The sequence below is a fragment of the Nematostella vectensis genome, chromosome 12, assembly GCF_932526225.1.
Source record: "Nematostella vectensis chromosome 12, jaNemVect1.1, whole genome shotgun sequence".
NCBI lineage: Eukaryota > Metazoa > Cnidaria > Anthozoa > Actiniaria > Edwardsiidae > Nematostella > Nematostella vectensis.
In genome coordinates this window covers 2,826,766-2,847,144 of record NC_064045.1, presented here as the reverse complement: position 1 = coordinate 2,847,144, position 20,379 = coordinate 2,826,766, and the positions used below count along the sequence as shown (strand labels likewise).

Here is a 20,379-nt window from a genome sequence, read left to right as displayed (position 1 = left end):
AACAGAAACTTGGATTTCGCTTTCGGATGGGCAGTAAAACAGAGAGAATTTTGAAGATTTATCAACGGCACTTTTCCCCTTCTCCGAGATCGATCCGGGATATCCGTTTCGGAAGGCTATAGAAGGCGTGACGCTCCTCCTTTAAAAAAACCATGCGTTCTGTAAAGTGGGGGCAAGCGCCAAAGTAAGTCTAGGTCTACCCTTACCTTGCAGCCCGTGCCGATCCACTGAGCCCCGTCACAAAAAAAACATGCTTTCTGGAAAGTGGGGGCAAGCGCCAAAGTAAGTCTAGGTCTAGCCTTACCTTGCAGCCCGTGCCGATCCACTGAGCCCCGTCACAAAAAAAAACCATGCGTTCTGGAAAGTGGGGGCAAGCGCCAAAGTAAGTCTAGGTCTAGCCTAAGCTTGCAGCCTGTGCCGATCCACTGAGCCCCGTCCCCCCCAAAAAACCATGCGTTCTGGAAAGTGGGGGCAAGCGCCAAAGTAAGTCTAGGTCTACCCTTACCTTGCAGCCCGTGCCGATCCACTGAGCCCCGTCACAAAAAAAACATGCTTTCTGGAAAGTGGGGGCAAGCGCCAAAGTAAGTCTAGGTCTAGCCTTACCTTGCAGCCCGTGCCGATCCACTGAGCCCCGTCACAAAAAAAAACCATGCGTTCTGGAAAGTGGGGGCAAGCGCCAAAGTAAGTCTAGGTCTAGCCTAAGCTTGCAGCCTGTGCCGATCCACTGAGCCCCGTCCCCCCCAAAAAACCATGCGTTCTGGAAAGTGGGGGCAAGCGCCAAAGTAAGTCTAGGTCTAGCCTTACCTTGCAGCCCGTGCCGATCCACTGAGTCCCGTCACAAAAAAAAACATGCGTTCTGGAAAGTGGGGGCAAGCGCCAAAGTAAGTCTAGGTCTAGCCTTACCTTGCAGCCTGTGCCGATCCACTGAGCCCCGTCACAAAAAAAACATGCGTTCTGGAAAGTGGGGGCAAGCGCCAAAGTAAGTCTAGGTCTACCCTTACCTTGCAGCCCGGGCCGATCCACTGAGCCCCGTCCCAAAAGCGGCAGCCGAACCTCTGTGTGCTGATGCTGTAGTTCACGTCTGTGGCGGCGTCATACACAGGAATAATGGTCCGATTCTCCGGCTTGGGAGGGTCTTTTGGCTCAACGCAAGATCGCTTTTGACGGCCATGAGTTGAGCACGACCGCCGCTTTCTGATCTGAGATTCACTCACAGTGACAATCCCGATGTAGAAGACTCCTGTCGAAAGGGGAAAAGGTAGTGGTCAAGCCATGAAGGGCAAGTCTACGGTCCCTGTAGATGAGAACTGACTTAGTTGGGTACGCTTTTTTATCTATAGCTCTGTGCAGACCGGGCGTGGGTTGCTCATCATACGAGTGTAGCAACGGCGGTATGTACGGGGTATGTACGGTACAGCTTGTTTGCAAATGTTTGAAAAATTGATGGGGAGAGAGTCCCTCGGTAAATGTATTTCACCATACTGACCTCCTAGCTGGATAATAACATATATAAATTATTGCTTAAAGCAAGCCCTGTTAGGGATATGGCTGCTAGCTTTTACCCCATAAGTCTGCCTCCCTTACCTTTTTCTTTCAGCACTTTGGAGGACACGAAGTAAGAATCTGAAGTCTTTTTGCAGATTTCGGGCAGCGTGCCTTCTGAACATGGAGGGACTGGGCTGGGTGATTTAAAGTCGTAGTCACTTAATGATGGTTTCTGTTTCCATCTGATGTAAAATGCTATTTCTTTCTTAGGAAGAGTAAAAACCTAGTGATCAAAGAAAAGCCAATTAATCAAGTAACGAGGAGGAAAGGATATGGTAATGGTTGTTGTTTTGTGGCGCTGTGTCGCTTTATTTTGGGTATTTTCTTAAAAGTTGGTGTAGTGACCTTGGGGACAAAAAGAAGTAGTGTGTGTAATCCAATCCATCCAAGTGAGGTACAACGCAACGTGTATAGTGTAACGACGTGTAGTGTGACATAAGGTTTAGTATAACGATGTGTGGTGTGACATAGTGTATAGTGTAACGAGGTGTAGTGTTGTGTGACATAGTGTGTATAGTGTAACGAGGTGTAGTGTTGTGTGACATAGTGTGTATAGTGTAACGAGGTGTAGTGTTGTGTGACATAGTGTGTATAGTGTAACGAGGTGTAGTGTTGTGTGACATAGTGTGTATAGTGTAACGAGGTGTAGTGTTGTGTGACATAGTGTGTACAGTGTAACGATGTGTAGTGTTGTGTGACATAGTGTGTATAGTGTAACGAGGTGTAGTGTTGTGTGACATAGTGTGTATAGTGTAATGAGGTGTAGTGTTGTGTGACAGTGTGTATAGTGTAACGAGGTGTAGTGTTGTGTGACTTAGTGTATAGTGTAAGTGTAACGATGTGTAGTGTTGTGTGACATAGTGTGTATAGTGTAACGAGATGTAGTTGTGTGACAGTGTGTATAGTGTAACGAGGTGTAGTGTTGTGTGACATAGTGTATAGTGTAACGATGTGTAGTGTTGTGTGACATAGTGTGTATAGTGTAACAAGATGTAGTGTAGTGTGATATTGTGTGTAGAGTGTAACGTGGTGTAGTGTTATGTGACTTAGTGTATAGTGTAACGAGGTGTAGTGTTGTCAGACAGTGTGTATAGTGTAACGAGATGTAGTGTTGTGTGAGAGTGTCCTGGGAGGTACTGCTCTAGGCATTTTAACCTCCCAGGACAATCTGTCGACCACTTGTCTATTTGTGGATTTTCTTTGCACAATGGTTCCAATGACTCTCGCATCCAGAAGAGAATATAATTTTTCTCTCTTGGCTGTAGAGCCCCCTCCCCCCCCCCCCCCCTAGGTATAAACGGAAAACTGGCCTTTGCATAGATTATTACGATTTCTTTAGCGCGCCCCGCTCTAGTTGCCTATTGTTACTTGTTACTTTGTCGGCCCGCGCGCGCGGCGCCGGCTTACTGCCTATTGTTTGCACACTATACTATAAATACCACTCCCCCATCCGATTCAGTTTCTTTTGCTCCGACGAAGGGCTAACGCTCGAAACGTCAGCGGAACTATTCTGTTTCACAGAGGCGTTTATACCTTTTAACATTATGTTGATTTATACCTGTGTGACATAGTATAAAGCATAACGTGGTGTGGTGTGACATACTGTATCGTGTAACGAGGTTTAGTTGTAAGATTTGGCTGCTCGTATTACCTTACCTTTCATTTTGAAATGCATATTAGAGATGACTTACCTTTAACTGAAATGCAGTCCCCACGGTATGAATCAACACTTTGTGTGATCGGATCTCCCCGGGCTTTAGGAACAGATGTCCAGAATCTGAGACCACAGTGGGTTTGTCGCTTTTCTTCTGTGGAATTTTGATAACAATGTCTCGGTCCAAGTCTTTAATGGGGATAACAGCTCCTTTATCATTCTTCAAGTCGAGGCTAATGACGTCAGAGTTGCTGACGCTGGTGGCTGATTGGTCCCACGTGAAGGGAGTAAACGATGTCGTCGTCATCTGTGGTCACAATACAAGGAGATAAGAGTCTGTCACGACGAGATTAGTGAGATTTAGACATTTTAGACAGATTTAGACATTTAGACGTAAGAGCTCTTACACAGGGGTGACCTTTGGGAGCGCCCGCAAAGTACACTGGATCTTCAAGCATCACTCAAAGAATCCAAGTTTACGTAGCCCAGATAAGGGCCACCCATGTTTCATGGATATCAAATAAATCAGCAAATAACCATAAACAACACAAATTTCGATTTTGAGAGTTTTACCATTCTTTTTTCTGTACATGAAAACATTAACATGGCTTTCAGAGATGTTATTAATTATCCCAGAGCCTTGTATCTTGCGGCTGGCATGAAGGTACTAAGCTTTGGGAACGACATGAAAACTGCGACATCTAAGCCCAAGAAACACGAGCCTACCTGCCTCTGTTAGCAGGGTCTCTGTTTGCAGGGTAATAAGAGAAAGCCTCTGTTCTCAGGGCAAAAACAAGAGGATAGATTTTCACCAATTATTTTTTTCCACAATTCTTCCCAATCAACTAAATTACAAAATATTTAACAAAACTCGCACAAACACATGGTTCCCGCTTATTCATCGAATTACGATTTTGCGCCTTTCTAGAATGTTAAGGCCTCTCGCGGGTAAATGTTTCACAAAATTCGTTCAAATCGAAACCCGTTTAGTTGGCATTTCAAAGCTTGCGATCGATCTGATCTTTGGCGATGTGCGCACTTTAGAATGCTCTCGCACGTGGACACGCATCGGAGGTGATTATTTACACTGCTCTGAACCTTAATTGAATACGAACAAAGTTCGATGCGAAATTACCCTTTTTCTATTTTTTCTAACATATCCGTCGTACCGTCTGATTTCTACGCGTGATGGGAAAACTGCATAGCTTGCGCGCGCGTCCTCGCGTTGGGCGATGCAGCGAAGATCGCGCTGAATCAAAAAGAAGTCGATAATTCTACAGACTCCGGTGGAATTTTTTCATATATGACTGCAACAAGAAACTTCTTGTTCTCGGTTTAATTGGATGCGCTTATAATATTTTATTTCTAAGTGAAATCCTGTAATTGATGAGTTTTGGTGAGAGCTCGAGGAAGATTGCGTATTGTCTGACGTCATAATCAGCATTCCCCCAAACTGATCAAAACGTTCATGAAGCGAAAGCATCAATACATGGAGCGTACCATATTTTTAAAATGATAGAGATTTTTAAGGACCACCCCGTCCTCACCGGACTAGCAGTCTGTGCAGCATGAGTCGCAGCCTTTTATTACAGAACAACATCCAGTGTCGAGGTACGTAGCGTCGTTATGTGAGAAAAAGTACCGGCGGTGGCGTGTTGTTGTCAGTGAACAAGCGGTGTTTCTCGGACACTACTATTACCTTCTGTTAATTTTTGGTTTTGTTGTAATTTTCTAGAGTGATGGTCAAGGAGAAGAGACCAAGAAAAAAGTACCCGTCGCGGTACAAGACGCCGTTGAAGATGATTCCGGTGGGTCCCGCCTTTTCTGTTTTTATCGGTATTTTTGGTATTCCACAAAATATTTATAGTAAAAAAAAGCTTCGTTCTCAAATTTCTACTCCAATTTAACAATTATTTTTCTAAATACAGTTTGTTTCTGAATATATTTTTATCAGATTCTTTTGTATAAGCGTGTTTTATTTTCGTTTTACAGCCGGGCTTTTGCAAGCGGAGAAGTCTTCACAATGTCATGAGCTGGTTATTTACAAAGGTATGTTATTATAATAATAATAATAAATAATAAATAATAATAATAATAATAATAATTATTATTATTATAAGTATAATTAAAATTATAATTATTAGTATTATTATTATTATTATTATTGTTGTTGTTGTTGTTGTTGTTGTTGTTGCTAGTAGTAGTAGTAGTAGTGGTAGTAGTAGTAGTAGTGGTGGTAGTAGTAGTAGTAGAAGTAGTAGTAGTATTTTTATTTTTCAGTTTGTCTAGATTCACAAGTGAAACTTTGTATTTGCTAGAGTAGAAGCAGTCATTCTCTTGCATACGCCTGATAGCACTGGGAAAAATGTTATATTCCAGGAATGTTTTCTAACAATGTGCCATACTTGCTGTTTATTCTTACAATCTTCATAGCCACTAATAGAGATGATGCTTCACTGTTTTTCTCGAATCTGTAGCCTGTTCTTGGGAGCTTTTGCTGCCCAGCTACAAACAAGTGTACTCAGAGCTTCACCCCCGGAACCTGCTTAAGATCTTCATCAAGCCACGACTGCTGATGCCAAGTAAGTGCAATAATAATTATACCCTAGACGGGGGTGTTCGTCCTATCTTATATGGCATAAAATCCTTCTAACTGTTATCCCTTCGGGGGTGATCCGCTGGCGCTAAAAGATCCTCACAACCTAATAACAACTGGGTTAAGAATTGCTTTTGACCCCACATGATATCTCTTAGGGTTAAAATTAACTTTGCTTTCCCCAACCCACTGCCCCTTTCTCTCACCTTGTACTAACCTATTACATACTAAGATGATAAATATATTCTCAAACTCAATCAATAATTATTTTTCTTTGTCTCTTTAGTTGTAGCCTTTCCCGTGGCTGCTCCAAGGCAAGCAATCGTTGTCTTTGGGTGTCCCGCTCCCACCGTCGTGCTGGGGGATATCCTGTACCTGGTGTCAGCGGTTACCTTCGCCGCTCTTATATGTTTTGTTATCAACTTTGTCATGAAGATGCATATCCAGTCGAAGGTGAAATCACTCCAGGTGAGCGTTCATTTAAGTGGAAAGGTTAAAGAAATACTGCACCCCTAGACCAACACGCCACAACGCCATAAGAACATCTTCATTTGTATGGTTATGCTATGGCTATTTTTATGTTATCACGTTCCCATCAAAGGCTCTTGGATTTAAGAGCATCATTCGGACACCTGTAACTATGGTGCTGTGTATTTTTAGAACATTTGTATGAATTTGGAACGGGTATACTTTACTTTCCCACACCCAGTGACGTTGGTCTTATCTTTATAGGGAGGCCGTCTTGCCAGCATCACCGAGGTGCACCAGATCCAAGAGGAGACTGGTGCTTGTCTATCTATTGCGTCGACAGTATGCCGACAAAGTGATGCTTTCGTAACCACCGAGTTGAACGTGCAGCCTTCCTCGCCAGTAAAGTACAAGGGGATTGCATCCTCTACAGGACTCAAGGAGCTCCGCCTGTTTGACCTGGGTACATCATGGGACACACAAAGCCTCCAGAGACTTGCGGCTTGTGCATCGCGCCAGGGGCGTCGAGTCACACTCCATCCCTCACTCGCCAAGTCTTTGACCGGGTTGATGAGACCCCTCAGCTTAAAGCTTGAGCAAATAGAGCCTCTTACATTGTCAGCTAAACGACCTGTGTTGGTTTCTTTTAATGGAAGACATGCAATCTTTCGACGTCGCGTCAAGGTTCATCTGATGGATTACTGCGCAACAGAACCAGACCACATGTCAGCGCTCCTATCCTGTCAGCCAGGTGTCACATGGTGAGCATGAGTGGATGGTAGCAGAGATATCTGAGCACCTTGAGGCTTACACAATCAGTGTTACCACTAGGCCTTGGCAACTAGGCCTTGAGGGACTTGACAAGGGTTTCACGGATACAACCGCCCGCCCTCTCTCGATGTCTAAATTTGGTTTTGTGAAGGAGGAAGCTCAGGTCGAGACAAAACAAGACCAAGCTTGCATCATGGCGATTGAAGAAATGTTCAAGCCGTCCTCGCGGGTGAGACAGATGGTTGTTGAATTGTCTTCAGTTATTTAGAAGCACTACCTCCCTCGCATTTGTGGATCATGGAAAACTCCAAGTGTTCAGGTGAGCGTTTATTTAAGTTGGATAATTGAATAAAAACCATAAACCTACACAAACACGACGGACAAAATAGCATCTCCATTTGTATAGATTTAAACGGTTATACTTGACTCCTTTTATGTTATCCTGTTTTTCCATTAAAAGCTGTCATAATGTTTCGGCATCATTCAGGCAGTGGTAATTATTGTTTTGTGATCATTCAGGCATTTATAACCAATGTTCTGTGTGCTAGTAGTACATTTGAATGTATACATATAAAGCGCGTATACTTTTCTATCATACTTTCATTACAAGCGCGACCAATCGAACACTTTAAGCTTTCAAATCAGATGCGCCTAACAAACCATTTCCTATTTTACAAAATGCAAACGATTACACGAAAACGTTTAAAAACGTATTCACAATGACGTTGATTGTTATTATCTTCTTAGGGAGGTCGTCTTTCCAGCATCACCGAGGTGCACCAGATCCAAGAGGAGAATAGTGCTTGTCCATCTTTTGCGTCGACAGACCGCCAAGGAAGTGATGCTTTCGTAACCACCGAGTTGAACGTGCAGCCTTCCTCGCCAGTAAAGTACAAGGGGATTGCATCCTCTACAGGACTCAAGAAGCTCCGCCTGTTTGACCTGGGTGCATCATGGGACACAAAGAGCCTCCAGAGACTTGCGGCTTGTGCATCGCGCCAGGGGCGTCGAGTCACACTCTATCCCTCACTCGCCAAGTCTTTGACCAGGTTGATGAGACCCCTCAGTTTAAAGCTTGAGCAAATGGAGCCTCTGACATTGTCAGCTAAACGACCTGTGTTGGTTTCCTTTAATGGAAGACATGCAATCATTCGACGTCGCGTCAAGGTTTATCTGATGGATTACTGCGCAACCAAACCAGACCACATGTCAGCGCTTCTAGCTTCCCTCAGCCAGGTGTCACACGATGAGCATGAGTGGATGGCGGCAGAGATATCTGAGCACCTTAAGGCTTACACAATCAGTGTAACAACTACGCAACTAGGCTTTGAGGGACTTAAAAAGAGTTTTACGGATACAACAGCCCGCCGTCTCTTAGTGTCTAAATTTGGTTGGGTGAGGGAGGAAGCTCAGGACGAGGAGACGAAACAAGACCAAGCGTGCATCATGGCGATTGAAGAAATGTTCTCGTCAGTGAGACAGGTGGATGTCGAATTTCCTTCCGGTTTCACGAAGCCTTACCATCCTGGCATTCGTGTGGCATTCAGTGGCGAACAACTGGCACCGACGTCGGTGAATGTTGAACAAACACACATAATCCGGGGGGGCGCTGATGGAGCAACCTGCAAGCCAATGGTAAATCCAAGATAATAACTAACAAGACAGAGCTCGCGGATAAGAGTATTCAAAGTACTCCACCGATAACAGAGTTACAGAAGAAGAAAGAAATTTCATCTAATCAGTATCTCAAAAAGGACAAAAATTGATCAATTGTAGAAGAACTACAGCTGGAGATTGGAGGCGATAATGATTGGGTATCAAGGAAAGACAACCATGCTAACCTAGCAACTGATGCAGGTGTTTTGAATGCACCAAATAAAGGCAATGATCGGGAGCTTCCCTCTGACCACAAACCTCTGATGTCTTCTAATGACGGGGACCCTAGCAAAGAAAACCAGCTGCTCCTTTATACATACGCTCAACCACAGAAGAAGAAGGCGAAGCACAAAAACAAAAACAATGAAAACATCTCAATGCAGATCACGGAAAGACAAAGAGTGTACGAAGAAAGAAAGCAAACCAGAATTATCAGTAATATGAAAGGAATCCATCCTTCACACCTACAAGACAGAAGCGAAAGTCGAACAAGACGTCGTATCTCCTAAGCACTACCCCGTGACAGAGTCATCAGACGCGAGACCTGATGAAATCGGCCATCAGGCTGAAGAGAGGACTCTTCATAAGACACCGACAGCATCTGAACTCGCTGCAAATATTACCGATGCACAAGAAGGAAATGTCAAGGGGAGTGATAAGCTCAACTTGCGGACTAAGCAGAACAAGTTAGAAAGAACGAAAAACAAGATGGATGTAGAGGCTGATCAATTGTCTGTGCAAAGAGTTAAGATCAATCGAGAGAGCAAAAACCAGAAGAGAAAGGAAAGCTTGTCCGTCGAGATGCAAGTTGCAAGTGGTCAAAATAAGAAATAGGTAGCAAAAAGTAAGTTATTTTTCTACATACCTTCAGTTAAGTTGCTCAACGAGAAGGTAATTTAATCATATTGTTCAACTAATGGGATCAATAAAAAAAGGGAAAAACCGAAACAATCGCGAAGATGATTTACCCAGAAAGGGACACGCCTGTGGAGTAATGGGTAGACCGTCCGCGCCTTCCACCACCAAGGCCAGTTCATACGCCACAGCTGCCCAGAATGGAAACAGCACGGGGAGAGAAACCCACAGAGAATCAAACCAGACAAATGGAATGGTACAAGATGGCGCAAGATCAATTAAAAGGTAAGAGGCTAAGATAGAAGGCTAAGCAGGCTGATACTTTTTCGCTGGGTAGTTATAACTCGTAGGATATTGAATCACTCCATTAAGAAAAAAAACATCTATGGTGAAAACCTGATATTAAAAATATTAGTAGATCTCGTTTTTTAAGGAATATTTCACTTTGAGTAGCGTGGATGGCGAAAGATAAGGAAAAGCTAAAAAAGGAAGAAATGTGGTTGCTGGAGAGGAGTGCTGCTCTATCATCCTATATCCCGAAAATTCACAGATCATAAAATAAACTAGATGTTTTACATTTGTGTTCATAGCCTGGAGTCACATGGTGGAAAGAGCATCTCGCGTCTTCTCGTCCAGGCAAACATGCACCAAGGGGACGGAAGACTTATCATCCCAGGTGTACAGTGTTGTTCCATTGCTCTCTGCGCCATCCTCAGAGCGTCCAGCAAAATCCCATTGCTGTGGACTCCTGAGGACATGGACGACATCATCTTCACCGGGGATAAGAGACACAGGGAGACTCAAGAGAAGATGGGTCTCTCGAAAACCGCATATCTGCACATTGATGAGATTGATCTAGATATTAAACTACGGGGTCGGCACTTCCACCTGAAGAGAGGTGGTGTCATGTGTGGTGATATTATGAACGATGGCACAGACAAGAACAATCCGCTACCAGGCATTGAAAGTAGTATAGAATCTTTGAACGAGTATGGCATGTTCATCATTAGATACCTACTTTATACAGTCGCCTTATTTAAGACATCTCAAACTTGGTTGTTGTTTGATTCTCATAATCGTGACCAGAATGGGTTTAGACATCCTAACGGGAAGGCTGTTCTTCTCGAGTTTAAGACTCTAAGAAGTGTTGCCTGTTACATCATGCGGTTCGTGAGCTGTAACGGATTCATCGACGAGAAGAGTCCACGCCCGCTAGATAATTCGCAATTGAGCTATGAACTTGCATAAAAGTAGCCGTCCTGAGTTGAGCTAGGATCCTTTACGCGTGGCATTGACAATGAATTACTGGCGATCCTTTGCTAACTAATCGGAATTATGAATTTAATATGATTGTATATTTTGTATATAGCTAATAAAGTACGTTCAATATCATCTGTTTTTCCTTTTATCTCCGTCTGAGTAACGATAGTCTTCCTTTTCTTGTCTTATTGCATACCCTCCCCCTTGTTTTTGAAACCAGCTATTTGGCCCCTACAAGTATCAGAATTCCTCAATTATTCATACCCAAAATTTCGAGACGGACTATTGGAAAGGTGAAGGTGTGGGGGTGGATAAGGAACAAAAACAAGTCCTCGGCTTTTCCCTGAAACCAGCGTTTAAATTATCAGTTATTCCTGATGAAGGCAGCATTGCCGAAACGTCGAAGCAATATAATTTTGTAATTTAAGTTATTTTATAAATGTATTATAAGGAATGAAAGGAAAACTAGGCCGTTGTCGCGCGCCGCCGACGCGACGACTCCCCAAAGTTTGGACAAGCAACGAATACCCGAGCAAGTGAATAATACAAAGCTCCTCTCCTTGTTTTAAGACCAAAAGCCGCAAATGATTGTCTTGTGGTACTAAAAGTTTGTAGCAGCAACGACAAAATTATGTTCGCTGTTTTTTTGGGAGCATTCTCAGCCATTTTATTTCCAAAACTGGAATCTTACAAGTAAGCACAGAATGTGTGACGTCCATCGTTGAGCTTTCCCATTGTTCTAATCACTTTCGTTTTATTTGCGCATGCTTACTAAAGCAATCCCACGAGCCAATAAGAATCGCCCTAGGAATTGATTATCCCAAAGCCTTGTACCTTGCCGCTGGCACAAAGGTACGTGGGCTCTGGCAAAGAGGTTGTCAGGATCCATAAACGGTACCCATGAACCACCGCGGGTCACGACACATCGACTCTCGAGCGCAATCTTATTTGAAATATAGGAGTCAATCAAAAAACCCAAATAGCCGTGTTCGTAAACAAGTTTATACAGCTATTTGAAATAAGCTTGCACTGGAGAACCCAAGTGTCGTAACCCGCGGTGGTTCATGGGTAGCGTATAAACGGCTGAATCTTTGTATGTAACAGCCATGTGAATGTTCATAAGAATGTAAACAAGAATTCTACAAGCTAAAAAAAGAAAAAAATATTGAAACCTGGGTTTTTATTTTATTTATGCTTATTTGCTTATGAACTTCAGGCCCATGAAGCACTGCGGGTAACGATACACAAATTCTCCAAGTGCAACCTTATTTGAAATAGGTGTAAATTTTACTCACCAAAAACTGTCGACTCTTGTTTGACATAGGTTAATACATACCTGAAAATCCACGAAGTTCGTGGAGGAATCCTTCAAGTCCATCTCAGGTAGCTTGAATTCTGCATCTCGTTCAGATAGCTTTCTGTTTGCCACCTTCCCCGGCCTCTGTCTCTCAAGTAGCATGGACAGTCGAGCGGTCTTAATGACCTTGGACTCCTCGCCGATCCCGACCCGAGACAATAGCGCACTCCCCACCCTGTCCACGAGGACTTGGGTCTCCTGAGCAGCGGCTTTGCTCTGAGTAAGACACATAATAGAGATGAGTCAGAAATATGAGCTCATGATTGCCAATAGATCGCTAATAGATCACGTGACTTTTTGGGTGGCAAACTAGCGCGCGCTCAGGCTTTTAACAGCATCATAAAGCATCTTATGTAGTGCTTATGAAAAAAGCCAGAAAGTTTTTTTCTTTCAAAAAGGGGTTATTTTCATTTTAAGATTTTATTTTTTGGTGGTTCCTTTGCTTGACGGGCGCAGTCATTTCTTTTTTTTTTTTTTTTTTGCTTGAATTTACCACCCAAAATTTCACGTGATCTCTTAGTGCAAGTCTCCTATTGGAAACAAACTTTCTCAATGATTAGGGAGTCATTCAAGCGAATAACGTTTTGTAGGTGTCGGATCAGCTTCCATGAAAACACCCTATTAAAAAGTTATGTTACTTGCCGCGTTACACATACCTCGCGTTGCCCCCCTATCTTATTATCGGTAGGCGTCTTGGCCTTTTGTGAGGCAGAGTTCATCAGGTTTCCCAGGCTAAGAATCATGTTCTCACTTCCCGCTGCAACTTCTTCGTCCAGAACATTCCCAGATTTAGACTGCTCCGCGAACAGTTGCGTCATGTCTTGAAGTGCCTTCACGCTTTTTGTCTAAGATAATAGAGACATTTAGCACCGCGTTTTTTCTCGGAAACGCAAACGTCAAACCTCTGGGTGTCACGTGAAAAAGCCTTGGGGTCAAGTTTGCAGTCTGCGGTTCGCGTTTTGACCACAGGAGCACCGTCTAGCGGTAAGAGATTTACCTCAGCAGTTTTCCCCTCAAATTTTCTATGAGCTCCCGTTTGAGACCATGAATTAGTGTTCGCAAGTACGTCAAACCGCAAACCGGCAACGGTTTGCTGTTTGCGGTTGATTCTGAAAACGCGATGCTAAATGTCTCAGACATGTTACAATTCTTTCTAATTAAACTTAAAGAACCAAACGAATCTAAAAGAATCTCTTGTCTCTACATCTCTTTTACATCTACGAATCTCTTGTCTTCTACATTCTTCTCATGATCAATGCATGAGGAAAATTTAGAACCAAGATGCTTGTCTTCTAATTTTCACCATGGAAACCAATAGAAGGCAACATTCGGGAATATCCCCGTGGGATTATCTCACGATACAACGTTAGACGACATGACGGAAAAACCTGGAAAGCGCGCAATTACAGGCAGAACACACGCAGAATTCCTGATAGAGAAGACACAATTTCTTACAATGGCTATAGGTTCCTTGTATTACGGACTGATTTTCAAAACACAAATAACGTAAGGCCGAAGTGCACATAACCAGATTTTGACTTTTTAAGATAATTTTTCCTTGATCATCATTGCACTGTGTATCAGTTCAGGGACGAAAAGCTCAAATTTCAATGACACTTTACAAAAAGTCGCATCAATTTAAAAAAAGTCGCACTTGATATTTTATTTGCTACAAGATACTAAGTACTCAGAGATATTCTTCGCCTATATTATGTGAAATGGGCTTATTTGAAACGTCACGTCATGTTTTTCCGTCATGTCACGTTAGACTAGATCCATGTGGGATGATAAGTGATTTCTGCACGCATGCGTGTCAGTGATGTTACAGTACAACGCAGACAAGCCTTATGCAACTATGTATTTTGTGGGTGGTTGTTTGATTTAAAGAGACCATGTCACGAAAAATACATAAGCTTTTATAACAAAATATAGCTATCGATGTTTGGTTTTAAAAATGCCTTTGCTCTTATTGATTACAGGAATTTTTGTAATCGTGTTTTGAAAATGTCTTGTCTTGGCGACTTTTTTTTGATTGGCTGACATCAAAAGTTGTACAGTGATGGGGTTCCAGTCGAACATCGCTTGCCATTGTAGATTTGTAAAGATGAGGACGAGCATATCTCTTGTATTTTTTCTATTTCCTCGCTTTTCAAGACTTGGTAAAGATAGATGATTACAATGTTCAAACAATGAATCCAAAAATAACTTCTTCCTATCACTAAGATAGGGGTTTAATCGAAACCTGAAGTGGATGGAATGAAAATACAGTGTTTACCAGTTCGAGTCGATAGGTTCATTCAAGCAAATGAATTTCAACCGGATTTTTTTGGCTTGAGCACTACGCTTTATTTTTACTGGTAAGGATAAATGGTTTGATTATTAGAATATGTTCTATTGTATTGGACTTTTTTAATTGCAAACTGAGTTGTAGATATACGATTTTTTCCATGTGCGAATGCGAACGGCCATAAAACCAAGACGGGGCGAACAACTTCACTAAATTTAGTAAACTCGCAAAAATACCAGTTCACCTTCAAACAGCACCCAGGGGTGGAAAATGTTGAAAGAACCACATGCAATTGTAATAATCTGATTCACTGTTGATCCTCAAAGAACAACAAATTGGCAAACGGGAAAAGCGAAATAGTTTGTTTTACCGTGCCGATTGACAACATTTGATTCAGTCATTCAAGGGATGATATTTCTCTACATTACAAACAGTCGAGTTATTGACAATAATCAGTCCTTACAATCGGGAGGGAGGAAGGGTAAACATAAAATTCGAATTTGTTCTAGAGCCAGGAAAAGCACTGTGAAGGGTGCAAGTTTTCTTGTGAGTGTTTTCTTATCGCACCGTACGCTTTGTTTTGCAAGTAAATGTACATTTTGTGCGATTGTTGTGCATTCCCTTTCACATATACCAAGTCTTGTTGGCAGTTTTTCTTCAACAAACATTAGAACTATTCAGGGATTATAATGCTAGTACTATCTATTGCATTTGTTTGTTTGTTTATTAAAAGAAAAATAAATACAATCGATTTTTTTTGCCGTTCACTCATTGATGATTTTAGGTCCTCGCATCTCAACCTACTTTTTAGATTCTAGATTTCTAGTCGTTTCTCTTTGAGTTTGATATCTTGACGATTTTTTTTATCTCTTTGAGTAGATGATTTATAGCTTGCTTCCCTAGTAATCTAAAGGTTTCGTTTAGTGCATTATTTAGTGCGTAAAAATTGATCTTCTAAGAGCGTGTTTTTGTTCTTATGACAATTCGCAATAAATTAAAAAAAAATTAAACATTTTTTTCTCTGTGACGGTTTTAAAATATGCATTCTGCTTTGCAGAAATATAGATGCGTTACTTTTTGCCTTGTAATATCGTTTCGCAATTATACAACTGTACAACTGTTGACGTCACAAGTGATATGCAAATTAGATATTCGGATGTCGCCGGTTCAAAAATCAGGATCAAAAATCAGGTTTCCGTTTAAATCGAAAATTGGAGGAATTATTGTTGGGATATTCCGCTACTATACTAACTAGTCAATTTGTCAAAATAAGCAAAAGAGAATTTCGTGTCACGTGCTCTTTAAGAATTTCGATTTTTAAATGTTTGTGAAAATGTGATGGTCTCGAGAGAGATCAAACTTTGATAGCAGCTCGTAGAATTTAGTGGTTGAAGTTCCTCTCAGACATCGGGGGTGACTTTGGGGGGAAATGTGATCCCTAAATTTCTTTAATTTCACGGTATAACTAAATCATCTTACGTCACTTTTTAATTCAATAAATCTGCGAAGGCAAAACGTATAATTTTAAAATGATGACAGTTTTTACCTGCGTATCGCCTGAGAGGTTTTCCGGTTCGGTGCTAGCGCTACCGATGACCGAGGAGATCTGGATCAGAGTTTTCATGTTCGACACTTTGACTTTGAGCATATCTTGGGTGATACTGTTAATCTTCTGCAAAAAAAAAAATGACAAAAAAATATAAAGCATTGATTTTGAATCGAAGAACGGTTGTCATAACCTGACCACTTTTCGATGCTAGTCAAAACTTTCTCATAGGAAGTTGGATTTTCAATTAAACGTTCTTCATTCCCCTTTTGACAAATAAAACAACGTTTAAAAAAGAAGAGCAAAATGCGAGGGATCGCTGCTGTTACCTTGGCTGATTCAAATATACCTTGTTTTTCTCCTGCGCCTCCATGTTACCAGAGCTAGAAATCGTCTCGAGTGCAGCGTTGGCGATCTCCGCGGCTTTCCTAACATCCCCCGTATTCAACATGCTATTCACGTCCCTGGACGCCTTGTCTACGAGTTCTTGGGTAGCCTTTTTGTCAGCTTGCACTGGCTTCACCTACAAACACGGCAAAAGCATCTTCAAACTCCCCTATCAACACCTCTATTTTACAAGATGAAATCCAGACATTCCACAATATGGCCTAACAAATGCCTGGAATTTTTTTTTCAAAAGTACATTCTTCAAAATTAAAAATACAATCATATACATTTTTGTTGCGTCTTTTTTTTGGAACAATGATTTGGCTTTTCCTTCTGTCGCGAATAACCAGTGTGATTTCCGTTTCTTATTCAAATCCGGGGGGAGGGGCTACATCATATCTTCGTTTTTGATTTGGAACAATATTAGAGCATTACGGCTCATAATAATATGTTGTTGAGATAATTGCTTACACATACGCCTTTTATGTCGCTTGTCGGTCCGTCGGCCCTCCGGAAAAAAAACTGGTGACAATACGGCTTCAAGACAAAAACTCACCTTTACTTGTTTCTCTATTTGGGCAGACGCCCCCAGACTATCCATGATAATGAATGTAAGAGTCACTTGATATGTAGGGGGCGGGCCATTTGGTAGCTGACATGACACCTGTGCGCTTGCTCCGTGGGATAGTACGCTGGTCAGCCCTTTCCATTGGTACGTGAACTGATACTTTAAAGGTTTGTCATTATCATTCCATCCCTAAACAAGATAAAGTTTTGACAGTTAACGGCAGTATCTATATCTTAGAAGGAGAGGGGGTGTTATTAGGGATGGAGGGGGGATCGTGGTGAGGTTGTGGGGGGAGGGTAAAAGGAATTAAGGGCGGTGTTAATAGGATTTCTCGCTACTCGCTAAGTTGTAATGGGAGGAGAAAGACCTTGGAAGGACTGGGAATTTTGGCATTACCTGACGTGCATTACCTGACAAGATAACGTGCATCACCCGACAAGATAACGTGCATTACCCGACAAGATAACGTGCATCACCTGACAAGATAACGTGCATCACCTGACAAGATAACGTGCATTACCTGACAAGATAACGTGCATCACCTGACAAGATAACGTGCATCACCTGACAAGATAACGTGCATTACCTGACAAAATAACGTGCATCACCTGACAAGATAACGTACATCACCCGACAAGAAACGTGCATCACCTGACAAGATAACGTGCATCACCTGACAAGATAACGTGCATTACCTGACAAGATAACGTGCATGACCTGACAAGATAACGTGCATTACCTGACAAGATAACGTGCATTACCCGACAAGATAACGTGCATCACCTGACAAGATAACGTGCATTACCTGACAAGATAACGTGCATCACCTGACAAGATAACGTGCATTACACGACAAGATAACGTGCATTACCCGACAAGATAACGTGCATCACCTGGCAAGATAACGTGCATTACCTTACAAGATAACGGTCATTACCTTACAAGATAACGGGCATTACCTTACAAGATAACGTGCATCACCTGACAAGATAACGTGCATTACCTGACAAGATAACGTGCATCACCTGACAAGATAACGTGCATTACCTGACAAGATAACGTGCATTACCTTACAAGATAACGGGCATTACCTTACAAGATAACGTGCATCACCTGACAAGATAACGTGCATTACCTGACAAGATAACGTGCATTACCTGACAAGATAACGTGCATTACCTGACAAGATAACGTGCATTACCTTACAAGATAACGTGCATCACCTGACAAGATAACGTGCATTACCATACAAGATAACGTGCATTACCTGACAAGATAACGTGCATTACCCGACAAGATAACGTGCATCACCTGACAAGATAACGTGCATTACCTGACAAGATAACGTGCATTACCTGACAAGATAACGTGCATTACCATACAAGATAACGTGCATTACCTGACAAGATAACGTGAACTTTGTGTTGAGCATTTCTCCAGTCTCAGGTGTTACTGCGCATGACCCACCAGATGGTGGTTTGTTCGTCTGGAACTCGTAGTTCGCTATTCCTTCCGCCACATTCGGCGCCTTCACACTAACCTTTACTCTGTACCTGAACATAAACAGCAGATATAGACAACAGCACAATACTTGAACTCTTCTTCGGATTAATAGAAACAACAGAATTCAGGGCTCCATCCAAACATATTTGCATTTTTATTATATTTTACTGCCTCGTAAATGTGTAAAGCCCCAATTGGCCCTGTATTCCGTTGTTGCTCCTAGACAAGAAGCATTTGGTTTTTGTGGGCAGTCACTTTAGTTTTTAACTCTGAGAAATTTGGGGTGTTTTTAAAGACAAGCCTCTCGATAACTCGAAGCTTGGCACGGTAAATTAAGGTGATTTCTTTCCCCCTTTAACTACTTTATTCGCATCCTTGAGTTCCCAATAATTCGAGCCATTTTAGATTTTCTTATTCAAGAAAGCGAGGCTCACTCTGTAAGAAATGACAAGGCCTTACTTGGCATCCCCGCTCAATTTGTCCTTCGCGATGACTAAATCTGGAGAGTTGATTCCCGTCTTGGTCAAAGAGGCGCCATCTTCCTCCTCCACGACCCACTGATAGACAAGTTTGTTACAGACGTCGCTTGATGCCGTGCAGCTGGTACTGAGCTTAAGGCGCGAAGAGGGCCGCACCTTTAAACCACAGTTCGTAATACAGCTATAGGACGCAATGGAAAAAGTTACAAAATGCAGTGGCCTTTACCCTCTATTGTACCATATTAATACCACCCCCATCCGACACAAGTTTCTCTTGCTCCGACGAGGGGCTAACGCTCAAAACATCAGCACAACAACTCTGTTTTACAGAGGTGTATAAAATTTTTTAAACCTCGCGTTGATTTATAGCTACTTTACTGTCTGCTTTAGTTTGAAGGCATCCTCGGAAACCCAGTGGTATTTTGCTCTAACGTTTCACTCGCGAGAAAAATAACCCCTGGGGAACAGTAAGGAACGAACTTGGCAAAAAAGCCGTCGCAACAGACGACGGCGCCTGGGTCCCTGGGGATTAAAGATGTCAAAAGCTGTCATCGATCAATCTTTTTTGGAGGCAAATCACTTGGGAAAATTTTACGCGTTTAGATATAGTTTACCGTTTTGCCAGCTCGGTCTTTTGTAATTTACGAAAGAAAAATGGTTTAGCCTTCTCTACTCGGAAAAGGCAATCGTGAGTTATTGCCGCGTTTGCGGGGAAACAGTCTCAGATAATAAAAAAGGCACACGCTATTCGGATCGCATTTGCTTGAAGAACAACCCTCCCCAATTACTGGAAGAAATGTGGGGCTGCATTGTGGATTATAACCCACAATGCATTTGGCGTTGTTTGCCCTCACCTTTATTGGGCAATTTTTAGATTTATCAGAGCAAATTATATATTTTGACAAATTTTATTAATAAAGCGGCTTTGGGCTAACAGCCATTATGATTCAAACACTGTCTTGTTTTGTATCAATGCCCAGTAAACAAAGCGCGGGTTAAAGCAGCTCTCGTTCTATGGACGCTAAGTGGGGAAAGCATAAAAGAAGGTTTTACGGACTTTATTTGCACATTTTGCAAGCCAAGGATCTACGACATTCCCTCTGTAAGCTTAAACTTCGGTGCAAAGTAATAGCTTTACCGTTTCACTGCCGAATGACTCAAGCACGATCCTCGCTTTTCCCTTGACTAGAATGTCAGTGTTCTTTGGGTTGCAAATATCGACGTAACGTTAAGTACGTACAAAAGCTGTTCTGGCTTCAATGAAGACACTCTAAACGTGTTTTTTAACGCTGAAATGATGTCGGGAATTAGCCGTTCGAATAAGAAGTTGTTCGCGCTAGAAGCCATATTTGATCTCTAGCCAACACAGAGCAGTTATGTAAATTTTTGGTGCATTGTTCGGGAAGCGCGCCTGTGATTGGTCGACCTCGGGAGGTCGACCAATCAC

The 20,379-nt window shown here is 42.2% G+C and overlaps 3 protein-coding genes across 3 annotated transcripts in view; 2 read left to right on the top strand and 1 right to left on the bottom strand.

Annotated features, from left to right (window-relative positions):
• LOC116609855 (polycystic kidney disease protein 1-like 2) overlaps nt 1-20,379 on the bottom strand; it is a 39,729-nt gene that overhangs the window by 8,377 nt on the left and 10,973 nt on the right. The window contains exons 7-16 of the mRNA XM_048720000.1: nt 18,913-19,113; nt 18,350-18,503; nt 16,939-17,139; nt 16,345-16,518; nt 15,996-16,121; nt 12,819-13,007; nt 12,142-12,378; nt 3,237-3,506; nt 1,585-1,768; nt 1,002-1,240 (exon numbers count right to left, since the gene is read on the bottom strand). Coding sequence (XP_048575957.1) covers nt 1,002-1,240; nt 1,585-1,768; nt 3,237-3,506; nt 12,142-12,378; nt 12,819-13,007; nt 15,996-16,121; nt 16,345-16,518; nt 16,939-17,139; nt 18,350-18,503; nt 18,913-19,113 — 1,975 coding nt within the window. The remainder of the gene's footprint in view (nt 1-1,001; nt 1,241-1,584; nt 1,769-3,236; nt 3,507-12,141; nt 12,379-12,818; nt 13,008-15,995; nt 16,122-16,344; nt 16,519-16,938; nt 17,140-18,349; nt 18,504-18,912; nt 19,114-20,379) is intronic.
• LOC125557416 lies at nt 4,635-7,184 on the top strand. The gene is made up of 6 exons (XM_048720002.1): nt 4,635-4,810; nt 4,935-5,007; nt 5,192-5,248; nt 5,677-5,781; nt 6,082-6,263; nt 6,528-7,184. The coding sequence occupies exons 4-6, from the start codon at nt 5,775-5,777 to the stop codon at nt 7,026-7,028; spliced, it is 690 nt and encodes a 229-aa protein (XP_048575959.1). The 5' UTR covers nt 4,635-4,810; nt 4,935-5,007; nt 5,192-5,248; nt 5,677-5,774; the 3' UTR covers nt 7,029-7,184.
• Nucleotides 8,202-10,937, top strand: LOC116609857. Its single transcript, XM_048720001.1, has 2 exons — nt 8,202-9,830; nt 10,136-10,937. The coding sequence occupies exons 1-2, from the start codon at nt 9,607-9,609 to the stop codon at nt 10,791-10,793; spliced, it is 882 nt and encodes a 293-aa protein (XP_048575958.1). The 5' UTR covers nt 8,202-9,606; the 3' UTR covers nt 10,794-10,937.

What these genes read in the sequence shown, in the direction of transcription:
- LOC125557416 (XM_048720002.1), top strand. An exon ending in CGAAGGTGAAATCACTCCAG is followed by an intron (nt 6,264 to 6,527) that starts GTGAGCGTTCAT and finishes TTATCTTTATAG; the next exon opens with GGAGGCCGTCTTGCCAGCAT.
- LOC116609857 (XM_048720001.1), top strand. Translation starts at nt 9,607, where the DNA reads ATGGGATCAATAAAAAAAGGGAAAAACCGAAACAATCGCGAAGATGAT. An exon ending in GGCGCAAGATCAATTAAAAG is followed by an intron (nt 9,831 to 10,135) that starts GTAAGAGGCTAA and finishes TTGTGTTCATAG; the next exon opens with CCTGGAGTCACATGGTGGAA.